General features: G+C 37.0%; 1 protein-coding gene across 3 annotated transcripts; it reads left to right on the forward strand.

Annotated features, from left to right (window-relative positions):
- The first annotated feature begins 1,541 nt into the window (after positions 1 to 1,541).
- Positions 1,542 to 19,788, forward strand: CCDC90B (coiled-coil domain containing 90B). 3 transcript variants are annotated; one of them, XM_014840318.3, is made up of 9 exons: positions 1,542 to 2,043; positions 7,630 to 7,749; positions 9,249 to 9,352; positions 10,771 to 10,872; positions 11,754 to 11,795; positions 11,892 to 11,963; positions 12,061 to 12,114; positions 13,478 to 13,592; positions 17,600 to 19,788. In XM_014840318.3, exons 1-9 carry the CDS (start codon positions 1,944 to 1,946, stop codon positions 17,659 to 17,661), a joined length of 771 nt encoding a protein of 256 aa, XP_014695804.1. In that variant the 5' UTR covers positions 1,542 to 1,943; the 3' UTR covers positions 17,662 to 19,788. The 3 variants fall into 3 exon arrangements, with proteins under 3 accessions (XP_014695804.1, XP_044608436.1, XP_044608437.1); XM_044752502.2 differs by having other exon boundaries at positions 1,551 to 1,675; XM_044752501.2 differs by lacking the exon at positions 12,061 to 12,114 and having other exon boundaries at positions 1,547 to 2,043.
- Positions 19,789 to 19,854: the final 66 nt, after the last annotated feature.

Below are 19,854 nucleotides of genomic sequence, written 5' to 3' on the forward strand. Positions count from 1 at the left end.
CCAGCCCACTTGGCAGAATATGGCTGTCCCAGCTCCCAAATTCACTTGCTGTAGTTCCAGCCAGCTTCAGAAAATAATTAAGAATCCCGGACTCCAATTGCCAGTTCCACAGAAGAGAATATGATTGGCCCAGCTTTGGTCACGTGACTAGTCAACATTGTGTATTTGTATTACAGAGATAGATTTACAATGATATAAAAATAACCAATACATATTAATATATAAAGAGGTATGCTTTTTTTCTGGTTTTTTTGGTGAGGAAGCTTGGCCCTCAGCTCTGGGGATCTGAACCCACAAACCCCAGGCTGTCAAAGCAGCACGCACAAACTTAACCTCCACACCATAGTGCCAGCCTCTAATCTTTTTTTTTTAAATAATCATTATTTAATTTAAGGTAAGTAAAAATATTGTGGTCCCACTTACTGGTCTGTATCTTTCAGTAGGCTGTGATCTCTTCCAGAGCACAGATATCATTCAACAGAATTATAATTATATTGGAGATATATTTATATATATAAAAATTAATAATTTTCCTGTCACTAAGATTTTTTTTTAAATATTTAATGATAACATAATATTCCAATTTGGGACATTTCTTCAAGTTGCTGAATCACTTTGAATATTTAGATTATTTCCAATTTCTCACTACTATAAATACCATTGCAAGGGTTATAATATTTTAAAGTCTTAGCTACATATGTGATTATTTTTCTTAAGATAGAGACTTAGAAGCGAAACTTGGGCTATTCACTTTTTAGAGTTTCATATACCTTATTGAATTGCTTTCCAAATACATTGTACCAACTTACACTCCTGCCAGCAGTGTGAGTAGCCCTGTCTAGTTGTATATTTGCTAGTATTAACAATTTTTTTAATCTTTAATAGGTAAAAATGGTATATCTTTATGCTTTGCTTTCTTTTTTAACTGATGAGATTAAACTGGTTTTTTTTTTTTAATTTTTTAATAGCCATATATATTTCCTCTCCATAAATTGTCTGTTAAGGCCCTTGCTGGCAGGAATCAAGCGTTGTTCTTTTACTGTGCCTCAGTGCTTAGGATGGTGATTGTTGCTCACAAAGCTTGGAAAAGAAATATGTAGAAAAGTCCAATAGTAACTGTTTGCATCCTTGTGGGAATAATTAAGCCACTAAAACCTAACTACTGTATACCACTTTAGAACTTACAAAGAACATATTAGCACATTTGAACCGCATAACTACCGTGTGTTGTTATTTTCAGCATTTCATCATGGCGGAGCAAAGTCTGGAGTAACTGAGGTCTGAAAAGGATAAGCGGCGGCGAAAATCAAGTCCACCCCAGAAACGGAAGAATTGTTTCCTTGAAGGGACTAAACCAACTAGAGTTCCTTCTTGTGTACACCAGAGGGCGAAGCAGCAGGATATGAAGCAGCGAGAACGAGGGGCTCGCTGGACTACAATTCCCAGAAGGTGTCTTCGCGAGGCCCAAGAATCTCAGCGGCCGAGGACTTCAGATCCCAGGTTCCTGTGCGGCTAGATGTGACCACCCGCCCCCCCCCCCCCCCCCATCCCCCCGCCGTTTCCTACCCATGCAAGCGCGTAATGGCCGCTGGGTACCCTGGGCGACTCTGCTGTTGACGTGTATCTCACTGCCAGGAAACGGGCGCTGGAAGGTTCTCGGAGAAGATCCCGCTTTGTAAGGGCGGTAACGGCGTGCACGGGTTGGGAAGGGGCGGTGGGAGAAGCGGAGCCGCTCTGAACCATGCTAGTGAACTGTAGGTCCGTCTGTGTAGAGGCCCAGCTTTTCGAGAACGCGGGTCGAGCCTGCCCTGGGAGGGCCGCGTGCTACAGACCGCAAACTACATTTCCCAGCATTCTCGCCGTGCCAGAACTACCTTGCCCGAAAGCCTGCGCGTGATTCATCCAACCTCTCGCCGCCTGCCCCCAACCCGAAAGCTGAGGAGATGTGGAGTCGCTGGGTTTGGCGGCTCCTGGGTTCTGAAGGCAGCGTGGGCCGCCGGGTTTCAAACCCCCGCGGGCGTTTCTCGCCGGCCCTGCGGAGAGGTGAGAAAAGACACCGTGCCACCGATGCCTGAGTGTTGTCTAGGGAGGCGACGGCCGTGGCTCGCGCCTGCTCGGCCGAGCGGGAGACAAGGGTGCCACCCCCTCCTCCCCAGCCCCTGCCTGGTGCCGGCGACCCTACTGCCGGCTCTCGCCCGGTTGGATTGGGGCGGGCAGGGCGAGGCCTGGGAAGAGGACCGCTTTCCTCTTGTGAGAGCGAGCCTCTGAAAGGCCTGGAGTTCCCGCCTGGCTTCTTTCTGAACCCTCGGTTTCTTTTTACTGTCAAACGAGGCTGATAATCCCGCCTCGCAGCTCGGTCAGAGCACCGTAGTAAGGTAACCTGTGTTTGGGGAGCCCTGATTTCGTTCGTGGCCTACTTAGGTGCGGCCTCGAGCCCAGGCTTTGGGTAAACGACAGCGTTCGTTTTAGGTCAGGCCCGCTGTATTTGCGCTGGAATTTTCAGTATTCTGCAGTCACGTAGGAGCCATTCAAAAACAAAATGCAAACGTGAATGCCGGAGCCCACGAGTGTTGGACTAGCTGGCGCCCCTGTTAGCAGTCTGTCCTGAACAACATCTGACTTTATTCTGAGAGATGTTTCCCGAATCTTTTTTCCCCAGTTTTTCAACTCTTTAAGGTTGGCCACAGAGTAGGCACTTCATCCTAACCTTCACATGCTGTGTTCACCTTCTTAAATCCCCAGTGCCGGGGAGCTGAGCCGCCCACTACCCGCTGTACTTTGTGCTGTTTTGCTCGTTGTTTCATTTTACTCACCCAGCGAGTGCAGTAGTCGATCCCCCATCTCTAACTGTTGAGCTGCCAGGATCCTTCACAAGGTCTTAGGATGTATACTTGGGTGTTTAGCATGCATACGTACACATTATGATGGATTTTACATAAAAGAAGGTAGCATTTTTTGAACCCTGAGAAAGTACCCCAATCTCAATCCTATCTTTGTAAACTTTTAGGGTTACACTTTGTTTACATAATCAAATGAAAACACAATATTAAACATTTTTAGAGAATGAACTTTGAAATACATATCAGACTGGAAAATACATCCCTGTAAGTAAACAGTAGTGTTTCAACATAGTTGTTGAGTTACCCGACTTGAATCTGAGTGCTCTTGGAGAAACCTTAAGTGGTCCCTTTCACTTGATTTGTGTCTATTATCACTAAACAAATATTTATTGAATGTTTACTGTGTACAAGTAGTTTAAACTTGCCTAATAATGTCAGTAATCAAGGAATTTGAAAACCTTGACCTCTGACCCATGGAAGGATCTTAGTTACCATCTAGTCCAATTCCCTTTTTAAAGATGAAGAGAAAGCACAGGAAGGTGATAGGATTTGTCTAAGTTTTATGACTGATAGTAGTGGATTCCTAGTTACTTCCCAAACTTAGCAGAACATCAGACGCACTGGAGGTGTTTTAAAAATAGAGATTCTTAGGCTCTACCCCAGAACTGCCGACTCAGTCTCCAAAACTGGAGCCCAGGGATCTCTTCATTAGTTTATTATTTAATTTATTAATCCTGGTAATTCCGATGCAACTAGCAAGGCAAAGACCAGCATATAGAAATATATATTAATGACCAGCCATGTCACTGAAGTGGTGCAGCTCCAAAGTTATCAGTAAACTAATATAAAACTTGCAGCTTAGATGTAATGAGACACCATTTTACATGTTTTGTCAAAAGTCAAATCTGGAGGCTGGTGTGGTGGCGTAGTGGTTAAGTTTGCATGCTCCACTTCAGCAGTCCACATTCACAGTGCGGATCCCAGGTGCAGACCTACACACCGCTCATCAAGCCATGCTGTGGTGGTGTCCCACATACAAGATAGAGGAAGACTGGCCCAGATGTTAGCACAGCGACAATCTTCCTCAAGCAAAAAAAAAAAGGTAAAATCTGGCCTTTGCTGGCAGAAAGGCGGCTTGGTGAAAGGTAGGGCAGAGTTCCAATCCAAGATATACAACTTAAAACTTGTGATGCTAGTTAAGTCTTTAAACTGTGAGTTTGCTTCTCACTGTGAAAACCACAAGATAGGTATGAAAGAATCAAAAGAAGTAACAATGAAAGGAAAGGTTTGGGGATTTGTACAATTGTGTAAGTTCTGGGAACTTTTAAGATATTAAGGCCTGTTACTCCACTCTAAGCTGGAAACACTGATTCTAGTTGCTTCATCTCCTCTACTATTAATGTGCCTGCAAAGACTTATTCTTAAGCAATGCTTATGAGTTCAGGTGCTCATGATACTGTCAAGACAGTGCTCATGACACCCTACTACACATAGCAGATGGCTTTTCCACTTCTTTACTGCCGCCAAAGAACAGTGCTCCCCAAAGTCCTACTGCGAGGGAGGGTGTCAACACCTACCTCTTAGGATTGTGAGGACTGAACAAAAGATTGCATGAATATTTGAGCACATATCAAGAATAAATGTTGCACATCTTCTGTATTCTCAGCCCTCCTCATCCCCATAGTAAATAGAGCCCAAGGTGGGAACAGCAAAGGCAGCCCAGCCCATGCCTTGGTGAATTTTGCTCATTCAGTTCCTCTTGCCTGGATTACTCCCCTTTAAGATTTACTATAACTCTAGCATCATTTCCAAACAGCCATTCTTGATTCTTTATTCTCAGCAAGGGCCAAATGTCCCTCCTCTGTATTCCCTCATGGATATATCTTGATGATATGTCATAAAAAACCACAGCCTTTTTCATCATTGTACCCATAATGCCTAGCAGAGTGCCTTTCATTCAGCAAATATCCACGTAACACCTAGAATTGCATTAGGCTTTGGTAAGCCAGTGGCAAGCAAGAGCAGATACGCCCCTGCTCACAAGGACTTTATAGTCTAATGGAGTGGTCAGCAAAGAGCCATAAAGTGAATATTTTAGGCTTTGTAGGCCATATGGTGACTTGCAACTACTCTGCCATGGTAGCATGAAACAGCCACAGATAATACATACATGAATAAGCATGGCTGTGCTGCAGTAAAGCAGTTTAGAAAAACAGGTGCTGGTGGCCTGCAGGTTGTACTTCATGATCCAACCTCTAGCCTCATGGGGAAGTTAAACAGTTATCGGTCACATAAGTGTGTATATTGTGTGAGGTATGGCCAAAAAATAGAGAATACTGTGGGAGCCCCTAACAAGAAAGACCTAACGTAAAGGAGTCTGGGCAGGCTTTCTGGAGGAGGAGACATTCAGACTGAACTCTAAAGGATAAATGTGAGCAGGAAAAGAAAAGGAGAGCTTTCTGAGCAGGGGCTGGGCAAGGGACCATGGGAAGGCACATGGCATGTCTGTGGAATTAAAAGAGCCCCAAGAGCAAAAGGCCAAAGAGCACGATGTGACAGGAGACTGGAGCTGCCCCCTGCAAAGATTTGCTGGCAGTGTTAAGGTATTCTGTCTCTATCCCAAATTCAGTAGGAAGCTTCTCTTTGTGGAAGGCATTCAAATGAAGTCAGAGGAACTGTTTACTCATCTGCCTAGCTCCGACACCATAAGATCTCAAATTACTGAGCTCCTCTGAGCCTTAGTTTTCCTCATCCATAACGTGAGAATTTTAAGGATAATAACTAATAGGTGTGAAAACAGTAAAACATTATATAAATATTATTACTGATTTTTTTCCCTAAACCCCAAATAAAAGATTGAACTTCTGGGGCTGGCCTGGTGGCTTGGTGGTTAAGTTCGCATGCTCTGTTTTGTCAACCTGGGGTTTGCAGGTTCAGATCCTAAGCACAGACTACACTGCTCATCAAGCCATGCTGTGGCAGTGTCCCATATATAAAGCAGAGGAAGACTGGCAAAGATGTTAGCTCAGGGTCAGTCTTCAAGCAAAAAGACAAAGATTGGCAAAAGACGTTAGCTCAGGGCCAGTCTTCCTCACCAAGAAAAAAACGACTGAACTTCAAGCTAGGCAACTAAGCGTACGAATCATTATTCCTAATGCAGTTGTTATTGGAACTATTATTGAAATCTGCCACTCCTTTTCCTCTAATTTTTCTTTTTCTCCCTGTCCTTAGGTCTAATATTGACACACAAAGGCACATTGCTTAACCCTTCTAGACGGCACTCAAAGCCAAAAAGATTGCTGACCACTGTACTAATGTGTGTGTGTGTTCAAAATTGATCCTTTACACCTGCTTCCTCTTATCTTTGGTTAAACAGAATTCATCTATTTGACTGAATTAATCTAAAAGACTGGACATTACTCTTTTATTTTTTTGAATTTAGAGTTTATGTTTAGATTTTTTTTTTTAAACACTTGTTGCCTACCTACTAGTGTATAAAGTCAATGAAGACATCAGTTAGATCTGGTTTTGCTCATCATCCCCTGTGCCTAACACAGTGCCTGGCGCTCAAATGTTTGTTGGCTGGAAAGATTTTTGGGAAGGAATCACATTTGCCCTAAACTATACTGGCAGAAAAGTAATACCTGAGGTTAGAGCTGTGTCTTTTAAGTACCTAGATATCTTAAGTGGTTAGGATGAATAAGAGAAACAGCTTGGGATGACAGAGCATGAGCTTTCGAGTCAGAAGAATCTAAGTCTGAATCCTGATTTGCCAGTGACTCTGTGATCTTAGGCAAAACCCTTTACCTTTCCTAGGCTTGATTATTGTATCTAAAAATGTGGATAATACCACCTTGATTCGGTAGTATATAAAGTATCTAGTATATTACCTTGTGTTCGATTAGTAGTTATACTAATTAGCAGTTATTTTACTTAATATGTAATAATAGTAATGAAGTTATATATGGGCAAAGTTCTCCCTAAAAGAGAATGCCTTTTAATAAAATTCATCAGCAATATATGGAAAAGGAGCTTACTGTGTCTAGGTTAAAAATTGGGAACTTATTGAAACAGGACATTTAGTTCAAAAATTAGAAATCTTTCCTAGAGCTTTCATGATGACACTGGTAAATACTCCAGGATTTAAAATAAAATTCATCGACTGATTCAACAGTAAAATATTGTGACCCAACTATCTGCCAAGCACTGTTCTAGGTGCTAAAGATACAATAATGAAGAACACAGTCAATGCCTCCTGGACGTACATTCTGGTTCAGAGAGACAAACAGTAAACAAACAAGATAATTTCAGATTAGAACTGAGAACTATGTAGGAAATAAACTGTGGATGTGTAAGAGAGAAGGAGTACAGAAAGCTGCTTTAGATGAGGATATAGATGTAGAAAATATTTATAGCTCTGTGAAAGACTTCTGAGCCCAAGGAGAGTTGGGCAGTTTCTGCTCACCAGTAATGAGAGATGTGGCAGTGATGGCCAACCTTTTGGTGCATAGTATTTTATGATTTTAGACTGACTCAGCAAATAAAATATTTCTGAATACTAAAAGAAGGAAATGAAACATTTATTGAATGTTTGCATTCAATATGTTAGAGACTTTTCAGATTAAGTCAGGGGCTCAGAGGAGTCAATAAATCTTGCTTAAGATACAGAATTCCCTAAGTAGAAAAGTTGGAACTGTATTATAAAAAGATGGGGGGAAATGCTTTAAAAGCTAAAGTGTAATACTTCTGTTAGTTACTACAAGAAAAAAAATTGTCTTCTCTTTTTCAGATTTTTTAACCACCACAACCAAGGAAGGATATGATATGAGGCGAGTGGACATAACTCCTTTAGAACAAAGGAAATTAACTTTTGATACCCATGCATTGGTTCAGGACTTGGAAACTCATGGTGAGAAACATGGGTACCTCTTGAAAGAAGAAAATTAACAGCACTCATAATAAATTACCTAGTCAAGACAATATGACTATTATGAACAAAAGTCACTATTTAAATATAAGTACTATTCATCCGGTGGAATATTTCACATTCATAAAAATGGTATTGCTTGAAGAATATTTACTGATATGAAAAATGCTCATGGTATGTTAAGTGAGGAAAGCATTATATAAAATTAGATATGCAGAATTATTTCAATTATGTAAAAAAGAAAAAAAAACTAGAGTTTCTAGGCTGATACTGAAGTCCGTGTGGAAGTACAAGGACAATGTTTAAGAATAGCAAAAAAGAAAAATCAAAGAACAAGCGCAAAAATTTCCAGATACCAAATAGAATGGCATTCAAAACATATATATAGGGGCCAGCCCCAGGGCCAAGTGGTTAAGTTTGTGCACTCTGCTTTGGCAGCCCAGGATTTCACTGGTTCAGATCCTGGGTGCAGACATGGCACCCCTCATCAGGCCTTGCTGATGCAGCATCCCACATAGCACAGCCAGAGGCACTCACAACTAGAATATACAACTATGAACTGGGCTTTGGGGAGAAGAAGAAGAAGAAGAAAAAAAGATGGGCAACAGATGTTAGCTCAGGTGCCAATCTTTAAAAAAAAATATATATATATAATCATTATATATATATATATATATGGATTTAGCAAGCAATAAAGAAGACATTACAAATTAGGGAAAGGAAGGACTATTTAATAAATGAGATAGGACAAATGACTAGCCATTGGAAAAAATATATTAGATCCCCGTACTGAAAAATAAATTCCAGATTAACTAAAAGCAAAATGTAAAAAATAAAATAAAAACTACAAAAATACTAGAATATAGAATATTTTTAGACTTTTAGAGTAACGAAGCAAGATACAAAACTCAAAAGCAATGAAAGTAAAGACTGACAGGTGTGACTACAGAAATATTTAAACCTGTATGTCAAAGGATATCTATAAAGTTAAAAATGTTACAAACACATACGACAATGAGCCTATTGCTTTAATATACAGTGTTCATATGGATCAATAAGAAAAAGTTCAGCTATTTTAGAAAAATGGACAAAGGCTATAAACAAACAGCTCACAGAAAAATAAATATATATCACCAATAAATATATATAAAGATGCTTGACAAAAGAAATGCAAATTTTAAGTATAAATTAAAATAACAATTGCAATACCAGTTTTTATGCCAATTATATATTTTAAAAAAAAGACTAAAAAACTAGTAATATCCAGTATTGATGTAGATGTGGGGAAATGGATCAGTGGGAATTAAAATTGTAGAGTGCTTTTAGAGAGTAATTTAGCATAATCTGTCAAAATTTTAATTGTGACCATTTTTTTCAAAGAGTATAACAATTTAAATGACATGAAAAGTTATTCTAGCTGTCTATCCTGATAAATATGTTCACTTTTTTAAAAAATATAAATACCTATTTGCCGCCTACAGGATTTAACAAAGCACAAGCAGAAACAATTGTATCATTATTGACCACTTTATCAAACGTCAGCCTGGATACTATCTATAAGGAGATGGTCACTCAAGCTCAACAGGTAATATTTTCATTTTTATCACTTCTGACAGTTTAATTAGACAATCTTTTCCATAACTGCATCTCTAAACTTTTGGTTATGACTGGTGTGTGAAATTAAAATCCCATTCCATCATTAAACCTAATCCAATTGCTGACCCCACCTCTAGGATAGAATAAGGCAAAAAGATGTCATGAAAGATGGGGCTGAGGCACAGGGCCAACAGGCAAGCAAGCTTTGTACTTGATCACTAAAGAAAGTGCCATACTAAGTCAAGTCTGCTCAATCTGAGAAATCAGTTATACTCTGAATTCACTTATAATTTGAATTACAGTGATCCCCCCCTTATCCACGGTTTCACTTTCTGCAGTTTGTTACCTGTGGTCAACCACAGTCTGAGAATAGTACATGGAAAATTCCAGAAATAAGCAATTCTTAAGTTTTAAATTGGGCACAGTTCTGAGTAGTATAATGAAATCTTAATGAAATCTTGGCCATGCATCTGGAACTGTTACAGCCTCTGTTTTATAAAAGTCAAGTCAGTTTTGAAATATTCTCACCCCTCTCAGTTAGCAGAGGACTATAACCCCAACAATGCACCCCTGGCCTCAAATTGTGACAAAAAATGGGAGTTCCACTAATGATATTGTTTTGTTTCAGCATTTTTTGTTTTGTTATAAACCCTTAGTTTTAGTCGTAGGGGATCGTTTTCAAGGTTACACCCTCATCTGCTGTCTCTTCTGGTAACGAGGGATAAATGATGAGTCAACAAGCCACCTACTTTTAAGAAGTTGAGTGGTGAAAGTTATATTTTCTTTGTATGGCTGCCTTAAATCATTTCTACAAAAATGTCCCTCCCTAGCAAAGCAAAAGCTTACCAATCTGTCAGAGAGGGGCCACCTTTGCTTTCACATGTTCTTTGCAGTGCCAAATATAGGAAAGATGCCCAGGACTTTAAACAAAACTAATTATGTTATGCTGACGCAGGGTAATTATTTAACACTTCTATTTTGTTTAACTACCTGACTCTGAGTCGTATCTGGTACCCTAGAATTTTCTGACAGTAGAAAATCCCTCAAAATCAAAAGAATAAAAGATAACAAAACCCTTTCCACGTGGGTATTAAAAAAAAAACAAACGTTATTTGTTGAGGAACTCTTAGAGGTTAAATAAGCATTTTATTGGGATTCTTTCAATAGAAAGACCTGAACAGTTATTTCTCTTCACTGGAAAATACTTTTTCTTCCTTGAATCTCCTGTTCCTTTCCATTTTGATATTTCAGTTATATAGGTTTCATACATTTTTTGTTTTTTTACTTAGCCAAGCAACATTATACCTCGTGGCATGATCACAAATTCTTTTAAGTATCATGAAAACAATTCTGTGTAAAGGGATGGCATTGTGTAAATCACTAGGTTACTTTAATTTTGCTTTCTAGGAAATAACAGTACAACAGCTAATGGCTCATTTGGACTCCATCAGGAAAGACATGGTCATCCTAGAGAAAAGTGAATTTGCAAATCTGAGAGCAGAGAATGAGGTGATACAAGTTTAATTTAATACTAATAAAATAACTGATCTCGCCAGTATCCTACTTGGTGAATAATAGGACCAAATAACAATTTTATGTGATTATTAAGTTTTTAGATAAAAATATACTATGTTTAACCATATCCAATTTTTCTATGTATAAACCATAGTTTCTTGCATACTAAAGAATAAGAGGTCTATCTTATACATATAAAAGTCACATAAAAGGAAAAATCTTTGAGCTGTGTTTATTATATAAAATTTCTAGTATAACTCAGTATAATGTTCTCAGCTGAAAGTAATATGGCATTTTCCATTTTATTTGATTCTGTACTAATTTTTGTCACTTAGAAAAACATGTTTCTGTGATTCACTTGGAACTTTGTTATCCACTAGCTTAGATATTTTTAAATTTAGAATATCAATTTTTAAAAGTAGAATACTAAAACATGGAGCCGGCCCCGTGGCCGAGTGGTTAAGTTCGCACACTCTGCTGCGGCGACCCAGGGTTTCGCTAGTTTGAGTCCTGGGCGCAGACATGGCACCACTCATCGGGCCACGCTGAGGAGGCATCCCACATGCCACAACTAGGAGGACCCATAACTAAAGATACACAACTGTGTACCGGGGGGCTTTGGGAGAAAAACAAAAAATAAAATCTTTAAAAAAAAAATAAATAGAAAAAAACTTAAATGTTTTCTAATGTTTTGTTCTTAAGAATTTTCTGAATATGAACTGCAGTTCGTTTTTTGTTTTTATTTTTAATTAAATTCTGTATTAGAAATCCATACATTGTCCAACTTTTGCTAATCCAGTTTCACATTTTTTGAATAAATCATAATATGGGCTTTTGGTTTAATGTTAATTGCATGTGATCTTTCTTATACCTAGAAAATGAAAATTGAATTAGAACAAGTTAAGCAACAACTGATAGTAAGTGAAACTTTTTTTCCCACTTCAAAATATTTTATTAATTTCAGAACAAATATTCATTACAAGATCATTTTAATATTTTTGTTTTCTTTAAAGAATGAAACAAGTCGAATCAGAGCAGATAATAAACTGGACATCAACCTAGAAAGGAGCAGAGTAACAGATATGGTAATGTGCTTTTAAATATACTCTATTAGTTATTTATTCCTTTTTAATTCCTTTTAGTCTTTTTTTTTTTAACCTCCTGATACATCATATCCTTTAGTTTACAGATCAAGAAAAGAAACTTATGGAAGCAACCACAGAATTTACCAAAAAAGTAAGCTAGTATGTAAAAATTTCTCTTTTGTACAGCTCTAAGAGAGCCTTGTGTAACTTGTGTATCATTTTAAAAGTTTGGACTTTAAAAAGCTAGCCCTCTGGAATCCATGATTACCTGATAGCTATGATAGTTAACCAGCACTTTGGGGGAAGTTGCCACCAGGTGGATGGTAGTACCTGAGCTGTGACCTCTGAGTCAGAATCAAGCTTTCCAGGTAACATGCTTATTATTTTTAACTAAATTATTTTTACATAGAAGAGAACCACTTTGTAAAAGATAGGATTCACAATTAGTATTTGAGTACTTAGGTTCAATTAAATCATTATCTTAAAATTTTTTTAATAATAGTAAATATTTATTGAGTCCTTACTATATGTCAGATCCTGTTTTACTTTCTTTACTGCTGTCTATTAATTTATTTAATCCTCATATCAGCCTCTGTGAGGTAGGCACCCTTATTCCCATTTTACCAATTTGGAAAATGAGGCACAGGGAGGTTAAGGTCACACAGCTAATAAGTGGTAGAGCCAGGATATGAACCCGGATTCTAAACCCCATACTCATAACTACTATTTACCTTCTCAGTAATACTAAATTGTAATCACTAATCTCTATGGCTTGAGTAAAACGCAGCTTTATGACTCAGCCTAGTCCTTTTCTTAAAAGTAAAAGCCACTTGGTCTACATTCTAACAGAAGAGACATTACTCTTTCTTTCTTATAACTTAATAGAAGGGAAGGTCCCATTTATCCTTCCAAGCATCGTATTCTCTTACTTCTTGGCCAGATAAAGGAGATAAGTAAGGAAATCAACAAATTCTCTCACAGCGAATTTCTGAGCTCTAAGTACCATCTTCTCTCTCTTCTTACCTCTTAGCCCCTATATACATAGCATTCAGTGTTACCCAACAAGCATTTCTGCCATTTCCTTTAATATTGATGCCAATTCATATTATAAACCTGGTTGGGTTTTTTCTTTGGCAAAATATATTTAAAATATAACTAAGGACTTTATACACATGAAGCGATAGTTCTGTGACTAAAATGTTTTCTTCTTGGTTTATCCTCTTAGATATTTAGGTCTCAAATATCTTATTATGAGGCCTTAGTAGACAGTGCCCAGAATGTGATAATCCTAAGAAATGGTCTCCAAATATCAGAGTAGAAGAAATACTTTTTCTCAGTTTGTGATGTTCATGTAATGTTACTTTTTTATACCACTGGGCTTTTACTATGTTTCCCTAATTAAAACAAAAGTAATAAACAATAAGCCCGTAAGTGAGGATTTCCAATGTAAATATTTTTGTCCGTAACACATAGAAACAAAATTTAATTGTCTTATATATTCTTATTTACTACAGGATACCAAAACCAACAGTATTATTTCAGAGACCAGTAATAAAATTGATAGTGAAATTGCTTCTTTAAAAACGCTGATGGAGTCTAACAAGCTTGAGACAATTCGTTATCTGGCAGGTAAGGCTGGGTTTGTCAGAAAAGGAATTCTTGTCATTTGATTTTCAGACCTGTTAGCTCCTACCTCCCAAGGTAACCATGGCCAGCACAGAAGAAAAGACAGAGGAGCTAGAACAGGCTTCCTTTATTGCTTAGTCCCCTGCAGTGCTTGAAGAATGTAAGTTGAATACATTTAGGATATAAGTTTAATAGGCAACTCTGCAACTTACTAATAGGAAAAGCATATGGATACCAACAAAATATTTAAACACAAGTACAAAATGATGCAAAGGTAAACTGGGTATTGCACAATGAAAAAAATGAACATTTTATTTTTATTGCTCTGCTTTTCCATAAGGACTTCAGTGGACTTAGAGAGAAAGATAAGTAAAATAGATATAGGTCATTATAAATCATATCAAGCAAAGGAGAAAAATTTACCTCCTACCTTGAATACAATTGATTGAGCACAGATGCTTCCCCAAAATTAGATTATTTGTCACATACTGAGCTCCTCAAGTACCATGTGACCTGACCAATTCCAGGGCCTCAGGGAGTTAGAAGAATGCCCTAGTCCAGTAGTACTTTTCTTTTTTCTTTCTTTTTATAAAAAGTAATAAGTTTTCATTATAAATTGTTCATATAATTCAAAAGCAATATAGTAAAAGTGATAACCTTCCATTCCATACCCATAGGCATTTACTATTAGTAGTATATATCTTTCTAGGCTTTTTCTTCTGTATATAAACATTATAGATTTTTAAAATAATAACTAGATCATACTATACAGACTACAGCTTTTTAAAATTTAACCAAATGTCTTGAATATCTTTCCATATCAATACATATATAGACATCTTTTTACTAGAAAGCATAGTATTCTATTCTATGAAAATCCCATAATTTATCCAAACCTCTATTAACAGATATTCTGCTCCCAATTTTTCATTATTAAAAACATTGTTGCACAAAATAGCCATATATATGTTTGTGTTTGAGTAAACATACACATACACATATCTTTGTGCCTTTGTGCTAGTATTTCTGTAAAATAAATTGCTATGTACATCTAAACTTTTGGGTCAAAAAGATACACACATTTAAAAATTTTTGTATCATCAAATTGTCCAAAATAAAAGTGCTGATTTATACCATCGGTGGTTTCCTGGGCAGCCACTAATTATGTTGAGATGGCAGTTGGAATGAAGATGGAATTCCCAGCCCTCAGCTGATGCATACCCCCTTCCTCTCTTCAACTTGAATGGCTCAGCATCTGTCTTTTTAAAATATTGCACTTTTGCTAAAGATTCACTTGAAGAAAGGGTTCTAAGGCTAAAAGAAGTTTTGAAAACCCCTATTCTAGCAAAGTCTCTGGAACTGGAGATCTTCAGTTCAACGGTAATGCTCAGGGGAAATTTTGAAACAGCCCAATTCGTTCTCACTTTCAAAATAGATCTCAAAGCAACCCAGGTTGGGAAGAGCTTCAGATTCCACTCAGCTTCCTCTAAGAGTATTTACCTAAAGAATCAATATCTTAGTTAAAAAGACAATCCTTTTTACCCTCAGTTTGAAGATGGTGATGGTCTCCAGAAAGCTGACATTCAGAAGTGGATATATACAAGGCTAACTCACTCTAATAGACTTAACGGCAGTGGCAAAAGAAATCAGCAAGTCATTGTTTAGAAAAATACCTTTCTTAAGTTATCTTCCTTTCCTTTTTTTACTGAGCGTTTGCAACCAACAGTTCTGAAGGCATTTTCTTTCTCCTTCCTTATCCTTCTCCAAACATATGCTTACTGCTGCTATTACTGGTAAGCCTGTTAGGAAATCCGAATCCCACACTCAGTAGAGGGCAAGTTAAATGTCATGAGTGGATCCACTGGGTCCTAGAATACCTGAGATGTCCCCAGTAAGAGATTCGCATATTGAATTGAGTCATAAGCACAGGAAAAAAAGTGGAAAAAATAGTAATAAAGCCCCAGCATTAAAGACCTTGCATTTCCCTTAGAGAAGAAATCCTTATAAAATTGTAAATCTTAATCATTTTTATTTGGTTTCCCAGCATGTATCAGTCAAGGCTCTGTTTCAGGTATCATACATCCAACTTGAACTAGCTTAGGCGTAAAAGGGAATTTATTGGCTTACTTACTGAATTATGAAAGGACAGAGATAGAGCTTGACCCCAGGGATAACTGGAATCAGAATTTACTGCATATCCTGCCTCTGAATATCTGCCTCATTTTCTTATACCAGCTTCCTCCATGGGTTGGACACATGGCCACCAGTAGCTCCCAGACTCATATCATTCCAGTTTCACCCCTTTCCTTAGTTGCAATTCAGAAAATCGCAGGGAAGGAGTCTTGAATGGCCCTTCTTGGGTCAAACACCACCATTTTAACCCAAATGACTGTTGCCAAGGAGGCAAGAACTATAAGATAATGGCAGTTTCCATTTAATTTCTAAGGTAAATGTGGCAGATTCTATTCTGGGCAGATGAGTAATAATAAACCACTTACAGAATACTTAAGATGTACCAGGCACATGCTCACATGAGCATTTTATGTACATGTAGGATGCATCCTAGACAGGCCATAGAAGATAAACAAATTTGAAATCAATTTGGGATAGTACAATGACAGCAATGAGAAGTAACAGTTGACAGCAGAAATGAGAGAGACATTTAAATGCAGTAACCATTGTGTGGTGTATTCTAATAAAGAAATCAAATACCTCCTTCCTCACAATAAATAAGCGTTCATTTGTTAGTCTGACTTAATTTATCAAGTATTTGGGTTAGCAAAGAATGTAACCATGTAGGTAGCACTATATGGCTCAAACAATGACAAATTAGATTGAGTCCTTCAGGTGACAAGGGATAAATAAGGATAACAGAATGGGTTTTTTAAAAACAAGTTTGGAGTCAGGTCCACATAGTGTTGAGTCCTGGTTCTACCACTTGCTAGCAGTGTAACTTTGGGTTTATTGCCTTGTCTATACAATGGAAATAATATCACTAACCTCATAGGGTTTTAATTATAGTTAAATAAGGTAATGTATGTAATTGCTCAGCACACTGCCTGGAACATGGAAAACAGTAGCAGGATCAAATGGGAGAATGTGTAATTGACCAGTGGCAACATGGCAAGAAACTCTTGAAGTGTTATTCTTTCTCCTCAAATGTCCAGCTTCCCTGTGTGTCTTAGAAAGACCTAATCCCATTTCTTAAAATTAAGGAAATGATCTTGTCATTAGCCAAGTTTCAGTAATTAATGGGATCAAATGGGATAATGTATAATTAAATTTATACATTAAAATTAGGATAGCTTTACTATGAAAGGCTATTTCTTGTGTCTTTAGTCATAGAAGTTTGCCCTTCGTCTCAGATTCTGTATTTTAAAAGTCATGGTTATTTAAACAAACTAGAAACTAGGAAGTCCCTAAAAGTTTCACCTAGATTCAGCTTCTGGAGAACAGAAGGTTTTCTGTCCAGAATGACGTAACAAAGAGCAGGTGGTATATTAACTGTTAAAAAAGCCTGATGCTTTTTCTGCCTTTTCTGGTTTTTACAGATTTTCATTAAAATTTCATTTTTATTTATAAATTTTTAAGTTATGAGAGAAATTATTTTTAAATATATTGAAAAGGCAATTAAAATTTTATATATTTTTAATATAGGTAAGAAAGATAGTTTTTCACTTACAAGATCTGAAATTAGACTTCATAATTATTTAAAGTAGTTGTTGTTATAAAAATGACTTTAAACAGTTTATAGATTCTGACATATAATCTACATTTTAAAATTATTGTCATCCTTATTCTGGTTTAAAATATAGGAAGCTTTTAAGAAGAATTGGTATTAATCCTGCCTTCTTTAGCTTAATTTTCTAGGGAATGAAAAACCTAAGAGAAAATTGGTAGATTTCCTTTGTTTTTTGTTCTTCATTTAAATTGAAGATGACATAATTCTGTTCATCTCTGTAAAACAATCACAAATGCATAACCTGTGACATGCTCTCTTCTTTTCACAGCCTCAGTGTTTACTTGCCTGGCAATAGCACTGGGATTTTATAGACTCTGGAAAAAGCAGTGAAAGTGAAACTACTATAGCGTGCTCAGCCTGCTGCTGCTGTTGACTTCTTAGAACACTACGCCAGGACAGATTTACTTTGAACATTGAAAGTTGCAGCAGAAACTTAATACAACAAAATTATTCAAAGGACACATGGACTAAAAAGAAATGTTTTAGAATAGCAAGGGTGTATTTTGTCTTTGTTTTTTATATGTGTTTTTATTATGTTGAAAAGCTGCCATTCAAACCCTGATTAATTTGAGATAGAAGGGCCTTTTGTCTTTATCCTTTTGATAGTTCATAGAAGCCGAACCAAAGTTTCTTGTGTTTGCTTGAACAACTGTGTAAATCATATATGATTTCTTTTGTATCTGCAACAAATTTGAAAACTATTTCAAAGCCTACAGACTTGTTAATGTATTTATCTTTCCTGATAACTACTGCGCAATTACCTTTTCATAGAAAATAAAATATTATAACAAAGCCATCTGGATTTTAAAAGTGACTTAACATATAGCTGGAGATTGATAATTTTTTGTAATGAACAGATTCTTAAAAATGTGTGCCCTAGTGCAAGTGTACAACACTTAGTATGAAATCTGTAGAGTTGCTAAATCTTGAGCTCTGATTATTACATATATTTTTAAATTTTTTGATTCACAAAAACCAGTTTATCCCTACTTCTTAGGAACCCATCTTAAATTTATTACATAAAGCTTTTTTATGATTTACTTAAATTTCACAGATGTCTATTAATATAACCTCTACTCTCAAGAAAACTATCAGGAAATTCATACTTTTGTTTTCTTGTTATTGGGTCTACTATATTTCTTTCTTATATAATAGTATCTATTAATAGTCTAGCCGTAATTTCAAGAAAAATACAAAATATTTTCATCTCAGACTTTCAGTTTTATCCAGATCAAGAAGCCAAGGCCAGAAAGTGCTAAACATTTCAAAAGATTTCATAATGCCTTGGCAATAGCTTTAAAAGTTTGATAATCCATTAGTTATTCAAAATAACCCTGTGATGTATTTAGTTATAAAGAGGGAATCTGAAGTATAGAGCAGTCAAAAGACTGGCCCACATGGTCCAGTGAGTGAGAATCAGGAGGCTTTCCAACTAAATTTTCTTCAAAGATCTAACTGCTGAGTTGTTTTCAAAACAAAACTCTATTTTAATATTATCCTGTTACATTCTGATTCATGTCTATCTCAGAATCCTCTTGCCACATCATAGATAAATTTTTATTGGAAAATAAATAAGAACCAAAAGTTTCCATTGTAACAAACTCTACAGTGCATTTGTTCACTCAATAAATAAGAATACACGCTAAGTGCCAGACAAAATGCTAGTCCCCATGTGCACAGAGGTGAACATGATGGTTCTCATAGAACTGACAACCTTAATGGAGAAGATAGACAGTACACAAATAAGTAAGTTATTGGCTTGTTACAATTTAAAATATGCTAAAATACTGAGAGGGAACACTTCTTTCCTCCATGTGAAGGAAGTTCTAATAGTATAACATTATTGTCACCACTCTTCCTCCCCTCATCCACATTGCCCCAAGTGAAGTGAAGTGAAAGGAGAAACAAGGCCCAAGTAGCCCAGCCACTTCCTCCCCACTCCTGTTTGGGACCAGCCTGTCTACAGAGAGCATTCATTCTCTTCTGCTTCTGGGATCAGGCTCAGCCCCTGCAGGGTGAGGCCTGCCAGTACAGTGATGCTTGGGACAGAGTGAATAAGTCTGTCCAATTCTGGGTTTCAGTGATAGGAAATTTACTGGACCAAAGATATAAACCATATTCTTCAATACCAGTTTTATCAGCAAACAAAGGTACTATTTAAGCCTTCATTTCAATTAGGTTCACAACCCTGATGGGAAGGAGGGGTGGCACTTATTGAATCTCCTCAAACCTCAACAAATAAATATGCATACTCCCAGTTCATAGCCATTATTGATAAAAAAGATCTTGTGAAGTGCTTTGCATCCAATAATGGAAGAATAGAAGTAACATACGCACGGTACCCTATTCCCATTACTTCTAGATCCTATATCTTTTCCATGGAGACTTCATTTTGGTGGTAATTTTGAAGTTTAGATAGATTTTGTTTAGGGGATGGAAATAAATGAAAAAAGATGAGAGGATTGTGTTTCTGTGTGCCTCAAAACTACACCTCTTCCAGAACTTGTACCCTACTATAAAACA

Source organism: Equus asinus, chromosome 20 (genome assembly GCF_041296235.1).
Source record: "Equus asinus isolate D_3611 breed Donkey chromosome 20, EquAss-T2T_v2, whole genome shotgun sequence".
Taxonomy (NCBI): Eukaryota; Metazoa; Chordata; class Mammalia; order Perissodactyla; family Equidae; genus Equus; species Equus asinus.